Source organism: Camelina sativa, chromosome 13 (assembly GCF_000633955.1).
Source record: "Camelina sativa cultivar DH55 chromosome 13, Cs, whole genome shotgun sequence".
NCBI classification, from domain to species: domain Eukaryota; kingdom Viridiplantae; phylum Streptophyta; class Magnoliopsida; order Brassicales; family Brassicaceae; genus Camelina; species Camelina sativa.
In genome coordinates, this window is record NC_025697.1 from 23,473,600 (window position 1) to 23,486,634 (window position 13,035).

At 40.1% G+C, this 13,035-nt stretch overlaps 2 protein-coding genes and 1 pseudogene across 2 annotated transcripts in view; 1 reads left to right on the forward strand and 2 right to left on the reverse strand.

Moving 5' to 3' along the window:
* LOC104738547 overlaps positions 1 to 2,564 on the forward strand; it is a 5,209-nt gene extending 2,645 nt beyond the window's left edge. The window contains exons 2-9 of the mRNA XM_010458708.2: positions 22 to 292; positions 394 to 495; positions 594 to 676; positions 778 to 894; positions 1,264 to 1,366; positions 1,444 to 1,870; positions 1,948 to 2,135; positions 2,308 to 2,564. Coding sequence (XP_010457010.1) covers positions 22 to 292; positions 394 to 495; positions 594 to 676; positions 778 to 894; positions 1,264 to 1,366; positions 1,444 to 1,870; positions 1,948 to 2,135; positions 2,308 to 2,424 — 1,408 coding nt within the window. The 3' untranslated portion in view covers positions 2,425 to 2,564. The remainder of the gene's footprint in view (positions 1 to 21; positions 293 to 393; positions 496 to 593; positions 677 to 777; positions 895 to 1,263; positions 1,367 to 1,443; positions 1,871 to 1,947; positions 2,136 to 2,307) is intronic.
* On the reverse strand, positions 2,846 to 3,771 carry LOC104738548. The gene has a single exon (XM_010458710.1). It carries the CDS (start codon positions 3,728 to 3,730, stop codon positions 2,846 to 2,848), a length of 885 nt encoding a protein of 294 aa, XP_010457012.1. The 5' UTR covers positions 3,731 to 3,771.
* On the reverse strand, positions 10,197 to 12,064 carry LOC104738549 (annotated as a pseudogene).

Consider the following 13,035-nt stretch of genomic DNA (forward strand, 5'->3'; position numbering starts at 1 on the left):
TTTGTTCGGGGAAAACCCTAGTTTGCAGCAATGGTTCGAGTACTGCCCGAATACGAACAAGCGAAATTGTCCGATCTGTAAACAGAAGTGCTCTCTAAAAGATCCGTGTCGGCTTTATTTTCAGTCTTCTGGGGACCAAATCGATTCGATTGCTTCTTCTAAGAAGACTGTTGAAATCGAGGAAGATCCGGTTTTGCTGAGAGTTGAAGTGAAGCGTCTCCAAGGGAAGATCCATAATCTTACTTCTTCTCTTGATAATCAGAAAAAGGAGAATTCTGAACTCTCTGATAAGGTCATGATTTGTGTTAATTCATGTTCTTTGTTGATTAGTAGTATCCTTAAAGAAGATTATGTGAAATTTTGGGTTTTGTTTTGTTTTTTTGCTTCTCTCAGTTGCAGCAATGCAATGAGCAACTGAAAGAGGATAAAGTAAAAAGGTGGGAGTCTCTGCAAGAAATATCAACGACTCAGCACTTGCTTAAGTTGAAATCTGAGGTTTTTTATTTATTTATTATTATACTCAACATTTGATGCTTTTGTTTCTACTTATCCTCCATTTGGTGTTGAGTTTCTTGTATTATGTTTGTTTACAGGAATGTATCCAGCTTACTTCACAGTGTGCTAAGCTACATGAGAGAACTATGGCTTTTGCCAAGGAGCTCGCAGCGCTTAAACTGTGCGAAGAATCTTTTTTTTTGTAATGTTGTCAAATTCTGATATAATCATTTAATCTTTTGGTTAAAACTTTCTGAGTCTATATTCTTGTTTTGCGTTCAGGGTTTCTGATCTAAGCTTGGAGGAAGATGATGTCCTGAAGCTAGCCATGTTGGGGAATAACGCTAAGACAAAAGATACAATCGACACTCTAGTCAAGTCCTTGGTTATCAGAAACAGGTAGGTTACATAGCATGTTGTTTGTCACTGCTTACATGGTCTCATTTTGGTCATTTACTTTGTGAAATTGGTTCTTTATTTCCCATTAGTCCTGTCTGCAGCAGTTTTAAAAAGCATATGACCTTCAGTAACCTTGGAAGATGGTGATTTACATTAAATCATCCGTTTATTCCTGCAGAGTAGAGTACTTTGTTTGGTTACTAGTATCTTATTGCAGCTTGTTAATCTTTGAAATTACGAAATATCATAAGCAAGTAGATATAATCAACAAGTTGTGAAAACGGGGATTTTACATTGCGTTTCTTATCTTTTAGGTGCTTCTATTAATCATTTGTGAAGTCTCTAATTCAAAACATTATTCTCTGACAGGAGTTATAAGGAATTGTTAGCAAAGTGCAGTCAGCTGGGCAGAGGCGAAGCTCGATCTTCTGAGAAACTAGAAAAAGCTCTGGAAAAGATAGATATATTAAAGGTGTGTCTTTTGGTTTTACACTCGATCTTGTTTGGTTCTTCTATATCTGGCTCTTATTATCTTTATTCTATGAGCAGAAGCGAATGAGGGAACTTGAGTTGATAACTGAAGAGAGGCAAAACAGAGCTCTTAGGAATATAAAAGCTTCAAAGAATTGCAGCGAGAGAGAAGTTTACGAGCCTCCAACTGAGAGCCTGGCTTCTTTCAGAATGCTTCCATCTGACAACATTGTTGAGAACATCTCTACACCACCATTAAGTAAATTAGAGAAAAAGGATGGCTTCACCAATCATGGATCGTGCTTAAGCGGAAGAGAAGGCTCCTTCAGTACTAGAAGAACGGACTCTGTTATCGAGGTAGATGATGATGTTCCTGAAACCACCATTTCTGGCATCAGACATTCAGATACTAATGTTGAAGAGAAATGTGATAATCCCATGGTAAGGGATATAAAGTTCAACATCAGAAATGACTCGACATCAGCAGTCTCACCTGGCAGCAATGGTACTTTTTTTTGTCGACATCATCATTTCAAGTTCTTGAGTGTAGTAGATTTGAAGATTGTGAAAAACTTAATGCAGGTGCTGGAAACATTTGGTTGTCAAGCGGAACAAATCGAAACCTTAGTAGATGGAGCAAACATGGAGAGAGAAACGAAGTAACTCCATCACTAGGGCGTTATGTTCAAAGCAAAGATGATCTGATCGCTATTGGACCCGATGGTAAAGGTGGGAGAATCAAAGTGCTGAGATCTAAACCCCAAATTTCGGTGAGTTATGCATTCTTCTTAAGATTCTCCTTTCAGTATGTTACTTCATTCATAACAAAATCCGGATTTTAAAATTTTGAGTTCTGTTATCTCCTTTACCCTCCTTATTGCCATCTCAACACTATAAGCAATACCTTGCCTAATGTGTTGACCTCTCTGTTGCATTGTATAGAGCGCCAATGCAAGCTCAGGAAGTGGTAAGAGATTCAAGCTTGGAACTAAAACAAGTGGTTCGTCCTCTCAAGGTTGTCTGCAGATTGAACACTATTTTGGAAGACCTAATCGCTAATTTGTCAGACATCTGTTAAGAAACTTAACATCTCGGATATGCTTTGCATAAATCATGTACAATTAAATTACTCTTTCATTGGTATCTAATGTAACTTTTTGTTGTGGCTAATAAAACACTTGGGGACCTTAAGCGTTGTAATTTATAAGAGAAGAGTCTTTCTTTTTATAAGGATAAGATCTTATCTTTATAAAGATAAGAAACTCTAATTAGCTAATGAATAGAAAGCAGATGCTTTAGTGATGGGGTTGACTTTATTTGATCTACTTGACTGTGGAGACAAAATATTGGAAGAGGTAAACTGAAATTGTATTATATAATGAATAGAAATCTGAAACATTACATCGGTACTGAAAACAAGAACTAATAAACAAACTTGGGTCGTAAGGAAACAAGGAAAAGAAAAACAGAGTCTGCAAAACTACAACCACGAAAACTTTAGTGATGGGGCTGGGGTATGAAAGTGCTTAACCACTTTGTGAGGCGGTCCATAGCTGAAAAATCCATCTTTCTTGGGAAAATTGGTGAAAGTAACGGGTTTGGGTAATGGTCCGACCACAACTCGAAGCTTAAGCCCAGCCGCGCAGTGACCCGTCTCTGAGCTAATGAAATAGTGAACTCCTGGTTTGGTGAGCGTAACGAGATCATGGCCCGTCTTGTGCACGGCTACGCGAGAACTCGGGTCGCAGGTTATGAATTCAAGGTCACCGGTGATCTCTAAGACGTCGTTTAGTTCCTTGTCGTATTCGAAAAGTAGACTATCTCCTACATGAAACAGTTTATCCTGACTCCACTTGTTATAGTAGTCGCTCTCTTCAGGAACGCTCCATGCGTTAGAGTCACCGACCTTGTAGATTTCGCCAGAAGGAAGGATCTTGCTCGGTGGTGGTGGAGGAATAGGACGTGACGGGTCATGAACAACAAGGACGTCGAGCCTCTGTCCAAGTACGCATTGAGCTTGATTTGAGCTGATGAAGTAGTGATCTCCGGGTTCCGTGAAGGTTACCACATCATGTCCTGTATTGTAGACGGCTTTAGGAGAAGAACTCTCGCAGAATTCTAATTCTAAAGCGCCCCAAACTTGAGTAACGTCGTTCACGTAGGGATCGTATTTGAAGACCAAAGAGTCTCCTACGTAAAACACCTTTTCCTTGGCCCATTCGTAATACAAGCCTTCTTTCGCAATCCATCCAGCCGAGTCCCCAACGGTGTAGACAGTAGCCGAACAAGAACCAAAGAGAACCGTCGTGAAGGTTGTTATCACCAGCAGCACAAAGAGGAAGATCTTCTTCATTGTTGTGGCCATGATTAGATGAACAAATTGACAAAGGAGGAAGAAAGGTTGTGAGAGATCTCGAACTCGCTGAATCAAAGAGAGAGAGAGACTTTTGTTGTGTTGTGTTGATGAATGATGACTTGTGAAGAGAATACGTAGCCCCCCTATCAATGTTTATATACTGCTTTAGTACCATTCCTAATCCTTTTAGGATTTATTTGATTTTGTTTATTTCCTTTTCCAATTTAGATTGGCCTGTTTTAAAATTGATTTTTGTTTTTTCTCTAATATAATTTGTTGCAAAATCTTATCAGTTTTTTTCTCAAAATGAAGCACAACCGACTTCATTAAATATATATGTATATATATATATATAATTGGCTTTTTATATATATACAATGGGTCCATTAACTAATATAATAAACCTTTATAGGTATGAAAAAGCTCCGATCCTTTGTGTGAATCATAAATCAAATAATAAGCACAAAGAGTGAATCAAAGCTCTTTTTTTCTTTAAATTCTGTAATGCTTTACACGGAATTGTTTGTTTCATCATGTTCTTATATTTTTGGATCCATATAAGAGATGTGATGTCAATTTCTTTTTGTTTGAAAAAATGTTAAATTAGATTCAAAAAAGAAACAGCGTGTTTACATCTTGTGCCACAGTTGGATTAATAATCATAACAAACATAGAGAGAGCTAAGGAAAAATAGACTTGAAAAAGTTATAATCGAGTGGCTAGCCAGACAGACAGGCCATCAGCATACGCTCATCACCCCCGAGCGAGATTGCTAGGAGCTTGTCCCGAACCTGCCTATCAATCCGTTTAATGAGCTGAGCTTGTGCAGTTGGGGATACAAAGTGACGACAGTCATTCCATTCCCGCCACGAAATGTAGACCGTAATCTGCAGAACGTATCTCGCAAGGAACCCTGATATCCGATTAGGCCAGTGAGTTGAAACGCGTTGAACAATAGTTGACCAATCAGTGGAGTGATGGGGAGTGTATATGTGCGAAGCGAGATTATTCCAAACACCAGCCGAATAATCACATGTAAAGAATAGGTGGTCCCTCGTTTCAAGCGCATTTTGATAGAGCACACAAGTTGCATCAACGCCTCTGTTTCACTGCAGCATCTGATCTCCCGTGGATAGACGGTTCTGGACAGCTAACCAGGCACAGAAGGAGAATTTCAGAGTACTATGAGTGAACCACACCCCACGACTCCAGTCAACAACAGGAGAAACTGTTCAGATATTATGCCAGGTATCCCGAGTAGAGAAACATGGCCGATACTCATCATTTTTCCCTTTCCACAAAACCACATCTGCTTCTGGCTTTCGACTAACCCAATGTGCTTCTAGTGCATCCTCCATTAAGTTGAAATGACTGATATGATGACGTCGCCTACTACAATTCCACGCCTCCGCAACTGAGGCGTGTTGGCCTATGGCCATATCTATTGCTCCCCGAGAACCAGCAAGATCGATAAGACACCCCAGAGTTGACCAATTGTCAAACCAAAAAGAAGTCTGCTTACCATCATTAACAAGACTCTTGCAAAGTGGTTTGGCAGCCTCCCTAAACTTTAAAATTTTCTTCCACATCCAGGAGCCTAATTGTGTGGCCTCAACTGCCCAGAAAGACGAGTTATTTAGAAGTGACTGTTTAACCCATTGAACCCACAACGAGTCTGCACATGAGATAATGCACCAGATGAGCTTTAGACAGCTTACATCATTCACATCTTTGAGGGATCGCAGTCCCAGTCCCCCTTCGAATTTTGGTTTGCAAACATTCTCCCAAGCAACCTTAGCCTTATTAGTGTTTAGCTCCGCACCCGACCAGAGGTATGCAGAACAGAGCGTTCCACAGTTCGAATGCATTCCCGGGGAAGGCGGTAGGCAGATAACCAGAAAGTGCAAATACTCTAGGGAACAAAACTTATCAAGTTGAGCTGTCCAACGTACGAAAGAAACCTTGCAGACCAAGAACCAATTCTTTTTTTGACATGCTCGATGAGAGGAAGGCAATCTGCCAAGGAGAGACGCTTAGTAACGAGGGGGAGACCTAAGTATCTGACCGGAAGAGTACCCACGGTAAAGGAGAAGCGTTCAACTATCTCTTGGTGTACAATAGGAGAGACCCCTGCTAGGTAAATCATAGTTTTTTCCATACTAATCTTCAGACCAGAGCACTGTGTAAAATCCGCAAATACCTGCACTATTCCTTCAATAGACCTCACTGTACCATCTGAAAAAACCAAGCTATCATCGGCAAAACTAAGATGAGTTAACCCCATAAGTTTACAGCGAGGGTGATATCCAAACCGATGTGAAACCGCTGCCTTATCCAACATTTTTGAGAGCACATTCATAGCAATAACGAACAGAGAAGGTGAGAGAGAGCAGCCCTGCCTCAATTTACGTTTGCTATTGAAAAACCCAGCAAGTTCCCCATTAACTTGGACGGAGAAGGAAGGCGTGGTGATACAAAGCATTATCCAGTGAACAAATTCCTGAGGGAAATCCATCGCCGCTAGAGTATTCCGCAAGAAAGACCATTGGACAATGTCAAAAGCTTTGGATATATCAATCCTGATAGCACAACGGTTTGATATGGAGTCCTTATGATAATCTTTGACCAGTTCCGTAGCAAGCAAGACATTCTCAATGAGTAACCTATTCTTGACAAAAGCAGACTGATTCCCAGCGATGAACTGTGGCAACACCAGCTTCAACGGATTTGCTAGAATTTTCGAAATGACTTTATACAAGACATTACAACAGGATATAGGTATGAGATCCTTCATCTCTCTAGCATCAGATTTTTTCGGAATTAGAGCTAAAATTGTAGAGTTGACACCTTTTGGTAGAAACCCCTTAACAAAGAACGATTGAACCGCCAAAGTAAACTCACTGCCCACATATTCCCAGGCTGCTTTATAAAATTATGAAGTGTAGCCATCCAGACCTGGGGATTTATCATTCGGCATCGCAAACAAGACTTTCTTGATCTCCTCAGCTGATACAGGTCAAGTTAATCGGACCTTATCCATTTCAGAACAACGAAACAACAACAAACCCTGGAGGACATCGGATGATACCTCCGCATAGTCCTCCGGTATCAACTGCAAGAATTCTCTAAAAAATCTCTCCGCTTCAAGTTTGATTTCTGCTGCTTGGTTAGTAACAGAGCCATCAGACCGTTGGATCTCCCTGATCGAGTTTTGTGCAGCCCGTTTGAGGACAAGACGATGAAAAGTTTTGTTATTTTTGTCTCCAACCTGCAACCAGTGCAACTTGGAACGCTGCTTGAGATATTTCTCCTCCAACGTAGCGACGCGTTCCCAATGTTTGTAAGCCACTTGCTCCTCTCCCATAGCTTAAGTGGTTGGGCACAAAAGCACCTGCTCCTGCTTCTTACATAAAATTTCATAAGCTTCCTTTGACTTCTTAAACAAGTCGCCCAGTCTGTTTTTTGCCAATTGGCGTAGCAGCGGTTTCAGAACCTTCAACTTCTTAGTGAAATAATAAAGAGTTGAAGTGGATAAATGCAGCGGCTCAGTCGTTTGCCAAGCCTCACTAACAAGAGCCTTAAAGTCTGGCAAACTCGTGATTTCATTAACAAACTTAAACGACTTCTGGCGTGGACCGCGGTCACACACCCCAGCAGTAAGTTCAATTCGACACCGCAGATGATCTGAGCAACCACCGGCCTCGAACACATTGTATGACAACGGGAAGTAGCGTAACCAACAATCATTGACCATGACTCTGTCCAGTTTCTTTGATATGAGGTCTGTCACTCTCTTATTGCACTAGGTGTAAAAGGGCCCTAAGCTGTCAAGTCTGAAAAAGAACAGTAATTCACAACCCTCTGAAAATCTCTCATACCCGTCGTAACCACTGGCTGAGCATCCAGCTGAGAATGCTCCGAAAGGTCCAACGTTTCATTAAAGTCCCCCATAATTATCCACGGCTTACCACGAATGAGTGCGCTATCAGCATGAGCACGAAGCTCAGACCACAACTCTCTCCTCTCAACGGCAGTATTATAGCCATATATAAACGAACAAAAAAATTCCACACTTTGATCAGGTAGCTTAATAGAACAAGTGACCAACTGAGCACTCTTGTAAAAAGGTGTGAGGAGGACATCATTATCCCATACTACCCAAAGACGACCTCTCCGACTATGCTCATAGTTAGTTAAAATCAACCAGTCATTAAACACCTTAGAAGCCAAAAACTGAACCTTCCGTTCCCGAACTCGTGTTTCAATTAAACACCCAAACTTCATCTTATTTGCCTCCACCCATTTCTTAATTACGGAATGTTTATTTAATTTGTTTAAACCGTGGACATTCCAAAAGAAACTTGACATAAATAATATCGGCGAGAATTATTCTTACCCACCCCGCGAGTAGAAGAAGTAGTAACTGTTTTATGTGCTGTTTTAGAGTCCCTGGGAAGAACAGGACGCAAAGGTGGATCACTCTTCAGTTTTGTAGCTATCAGAGCAGAGTCCTGCTTCACTAAACAACTTTGAGAGGCACCAGGATCCGTAGCACCAGGATCTGTGGATCCAGCAAACTCAGAAGCAACCGTCCCTCCTGCAGCCGCAAACTCGCCATCCCCAAGATTCCCCTCATCTCCAAGCTTCCCCTCATCTACCGCATCATCATCATCCATTTCCCCTTTCTCACTTAGAACAGAGTAGGAATTTGAGAGAGCGGACACCCGAACCGGAGGAGCGGTAGTCCCTTTACTAGGACTACAACTCGTTTTGTTAGGGGTGCTCCCAGCAGCCGTATCTTCCTGACGCTCAACACCAGAATCTACAGCAACAACTACAGTAGCAGGGACTGCAGTGATCATAGTATTACCTTCCGCTACGAGATTTGGCTGTGCTTCCTCTACAGGTTTTCCTGTAGTCTCCACAGACACTACAAATGGCAAGGAACGTTCTTCACAACCCAGGGCATTGGAGGAACTGATCGTAAGACAAGAATCCCGCAAATGGCCCCACTTCTGACACCCAGTACACCGAGGTGGAAGCCAGGGGTAAGAGTAACCAACAACCGCCTCCAACTCCCCTTCCTCTTCCCCCTTAATAACAAACTTCCGTGGCAAAACCTTTGTAAGATCAGCCTCAACCAAGATTTTTGCTTCGCTAAAACTATCACATGCTTCAGTTTTAGGATGTAATTTAACTGGCTTGCCCACTGCATTAGCCAAAAACTCCAATCCCTTTTCGGTGAACATAGTAGGGGGAACATCTTTCAGTGTTACCCATAACGGAATGGACGTCATCGCCGGTTGCACCTCCTCTGCATACGGGGACCATTTAGTAACAATCATCGGAATGCCCATGATGTTCCACATACCTCTACTCAGAGCCCGCCGCCTCATCGTTTCATTCTTGATCCGAAACTTAAGTGTTGTGTCATTTACCTCTAGAACATCAATCATAGTAGATTTATCACCTAACCGCCAGATCTTATTTAGGACCATATGAACTTTGCCTACATGAGGAGCTTTAACATTAAGAAATTTCCCAATCAAGAAATCTTCCCAGAGAGGCGTTGCCCCCGTTAACACATCTTTTGGAACAATAACCCTTTCTCTCCCATCAACCATCTCCACCACAAACTTCTGTATCGTAAACACATGTTTTTTACCACCATAAGAAACAACTTTTTGACTGGAGCCCCCCCCCCGCCACCGCTGAACCGACCAAAACTGAGGCCGGCGTTGAGCCCTCTCTGACTTGCGCACCAGATTGACTTCCCAAAACCATATCACCACCCACCTCCCTGCTTGCCCCAACACTACCATCAGAATCTCCAGCGAGTGGCCGACTATCCACCTCTCCCTCTGGCGCCGTAGCAACCCCAATATCGACTGGAGAAGCCTCCGGCGGCGGCATACTTGCCTCACACGAAAAAACCCTAGATCGCTTTTAGTGTCGCTTGTCGCATGTCCACGTCAGCAAAAAAACTCTATATTGTTTTATTCTTCAAAATAGTTTTTAAAAGGATGTGATGTCAATTTCATGTTCTTATATATTTATTTACATGACTTTTGGCTAAAACACACAGTCGAATTACAAATAGATAATATAGTCCCACTCCCACCACCTCAAGTCATTATTGCATCAGTACATACTATAATCTCCAGCATTTTATTCAAAATACATTGATCAGTTATTTCTTGCTATTTTTTTAGCTCACAATAAAGCTTGTAATACACAAGAAGCTAAATTAGTAACAGTAATATGTGGTATAAAATGACTATAAAACTCAACTCCCACATAGAGCTTCTCCTTCACCAAGTAAGAAGGTTCACCAAGTATCCACAAGACATGAAATCTGCAACGCCATGGGTGGTCATCAGGTTTTGCACCAAGCCAATCCGAATGTACCAAAAAAAAAAGATATGTATTTCACTACTATCACAAGACTTTTCACTCAAAACATAATAATGATGGATCATCTATATATACATGTTTTCTCTATATGATTCCAGCTAACTTTATCCAAAACCCGCAGCTTGAATTTGGCGTAACTTTTTGTCTTTTGGTGCATTGTTGATAAACCATTGTGTTTAAATGAACTTTTTAATTCTGTTGATCAAATGTTATGCTTTAAAAATAATTAAGTTTGTGTATTTCTTTTTTTTTTGTTTTTGATTTATAATATAAATTGGAATCAATATCTACCATTTCTGGTTTTCAATGACAAAATCTCTAGGGTCGAAGGACAAAAACTTGGACATCATCCAAGTGACTTTGTGATGAAGAGGCTCCTCAAGTGACTAACATTCCGCAGTTCCGGGTTTAGCTGATGTAATCGCATGAAACTTGACACCAAACATGCAACAATCTCTAATAAAGTTACTTTTTTCTCAAGATCAGCATGAGATGGTCATCTCAACTTATATTTCCTATTAATTATCAATTATGCCTCAGTTTTGTCCCCAATCTTTATAGAATTGAAAAAACATACACCGGGTTAAAATTACAGTACTTGTAAAAGTTTGAATTAGTGATGCTAAGCTTAATGATGTATCATGGTTTTTAATCATGATATAGGTGTGCTTTTAGAGACTTTTGGTTTGTTTTTAGGTTTTTTTTTAGTCTTTGCAGGGTCATATGCAATTTAGGATGATTTCGATCTTAATGGAGACTTTTTTTAGTATTTTTGCAGATATTTTGTGTGTTGAGGCTAAAGCACAAGAGCTGATTTTATACATCGGTCAATATTCCTAAGATAGCCCAATATTTGTTTCCAGAAAGTTTTTAAACAGAAGAGCTGGTTTTCTACATCGGGCTATATTTCTGAGATAGCCCAATATTTGTTTTCAGAAAGTTTTCTAACAGAAAAGATGGTTTTTCACATCAGCCGATATTGCTAGTTGGTGCCAGATGTTTGGTTCCAGAAAGTTTTTAAAGGATTTTTTCAATTTCTGAAGATTCAAAAGCTGCCCCAAAGTTTCTCCTATTTACAACAGTAGCCCCTACCAATTTTTAGGATATAAATAGACTTTTTAGATTTTGGAAAAGAGACGATTCTATTTTTTCTAAGTTTTTGGCTGCACTTGTGAATTTTCGTGAGACACATTTTGGGATTCTAGAGATCCATCCTCTTTGACAATTTGGAAAAGATTTCTAAACCCTTTTCTTGTTTATTTCATTAATCTATTATCTCTTCTTCATCTCTTTTTGTTGTTCAGTTCAATATGTGTGAGTATTCTCTTTATTGGGTTTTAGGGTTTTAATTAGGGGATCCAATGCATTGATGTTTTCATTGTTATTTGGAGTTCTCAATATTTAGGTTCTTTGATTCATATGCTCTTAATGCTAGAATAAGACTGATCACCTTGTTCTATATTTTAGGTTTTTCTATACATCAAAAGTGTTCGATAATGCCTGAACTAATATGAATTGAGCAATGTATTTCTAGCATGCGAAAGTTGATGTTAGGATGCATTGTGAACTCATTGTGAACTTAATGACATTTATTATAATGTGAATTTGGTTAGGAGGTAGCAAATAAAAGTTTAGCAAAATAATATTCAAATTTAGTTTCTAATGCCTTGAAAGAGAGTTAGTCTATTATCATGTTCATGTTCTAGAACGGTTCTTAATTATTGAATTTCATATTTCATTTCCTCATTAGTCATTGATCTCTGAAATACCCAATGGCCCAATGTTTTAATCCCATAAGTCAAACAGTTTTATTTATTGCATTTTGATTTACAATTTCTGAAACCAAACAAACAAATATTTGTTCGCTTTAGTTATTTACAAGTCTTACAAATCTTTAGTGTACCAGTCCTTGTGGATTTGACCCCGCATATACTGCCTTACGATTAAGTGTATATGATAATTACTCGAGCAATCAAGTTGGCGCCGTTGCCGGGGACCAATAGTGTTACCTTGATTTTAGGGTTAGTTTATAGTCTACATTATTTTTTAAAATTACAGTTGCTAACTAAAGCTTTTTCTCTCTTTTTGGTGTTTTCAGGTATATGACCTGCAGTTGCTCTTCACACCTAGAGAAGTATCAGGAGAACTTGGAAAAGTTTGAGAGAGAAAATAAGACGAAGAAAAGACTTGTTGCGATGGTTGATGGCTTAGCTGGTCGTAGCGCTGGTAATGTGCATGATAAACATCATGAAGATGAACATTATGGAGAGTTTGAGGATAATCCTCCTGCTTGAAACATTAATCCTCCTGCTGGTGGAGAGGCTGCCCATCCAGCTGCGCAAAGAGAAGCTGCGCGCCGTGAGACAGCTCGCTGAGATGCTGCCCGTTTAGCAACTCTTAATCAAAGACCTGCAAAATTTTGACAGACTTTGAGAGAACATGATGCTCCCAACGCTGAGATGTACCGCAAAGGTCTCCAACATCCTCCAATCGCCAAAAATAATTTTGAGATCAAATCAGAACTGTTAGCTCTTGTAAAGCAAAATAAGTTTCATGGTCTACCGTCGGAGAACCTTGTTTACCATTTGAAGTACTTTAAGGATATATGTGGTACGACAAGAATGAATTGGGTGTCTGATGATGCCGTCAAATACAAATTGTTTTTATTTTCTCTGAGTGATAAAGATCATCGTTGGTTTAAGTTGCTGAAGGGAAATAATGTTTGAACATGGGTTGAGTATAAGGCTGCTTAATTTCTTGCTGCAGTATTTCACCTAGGCGAGGACTACTTTCCTCAGGAACAAGATTTCAAGCTTTTAGCAGACTGCTACTGAGTCATTCCACGAGGCTTGAGAAAGGTTCAAAGACTACAAAAGAGATGTCTTCACCATGGTTTCACC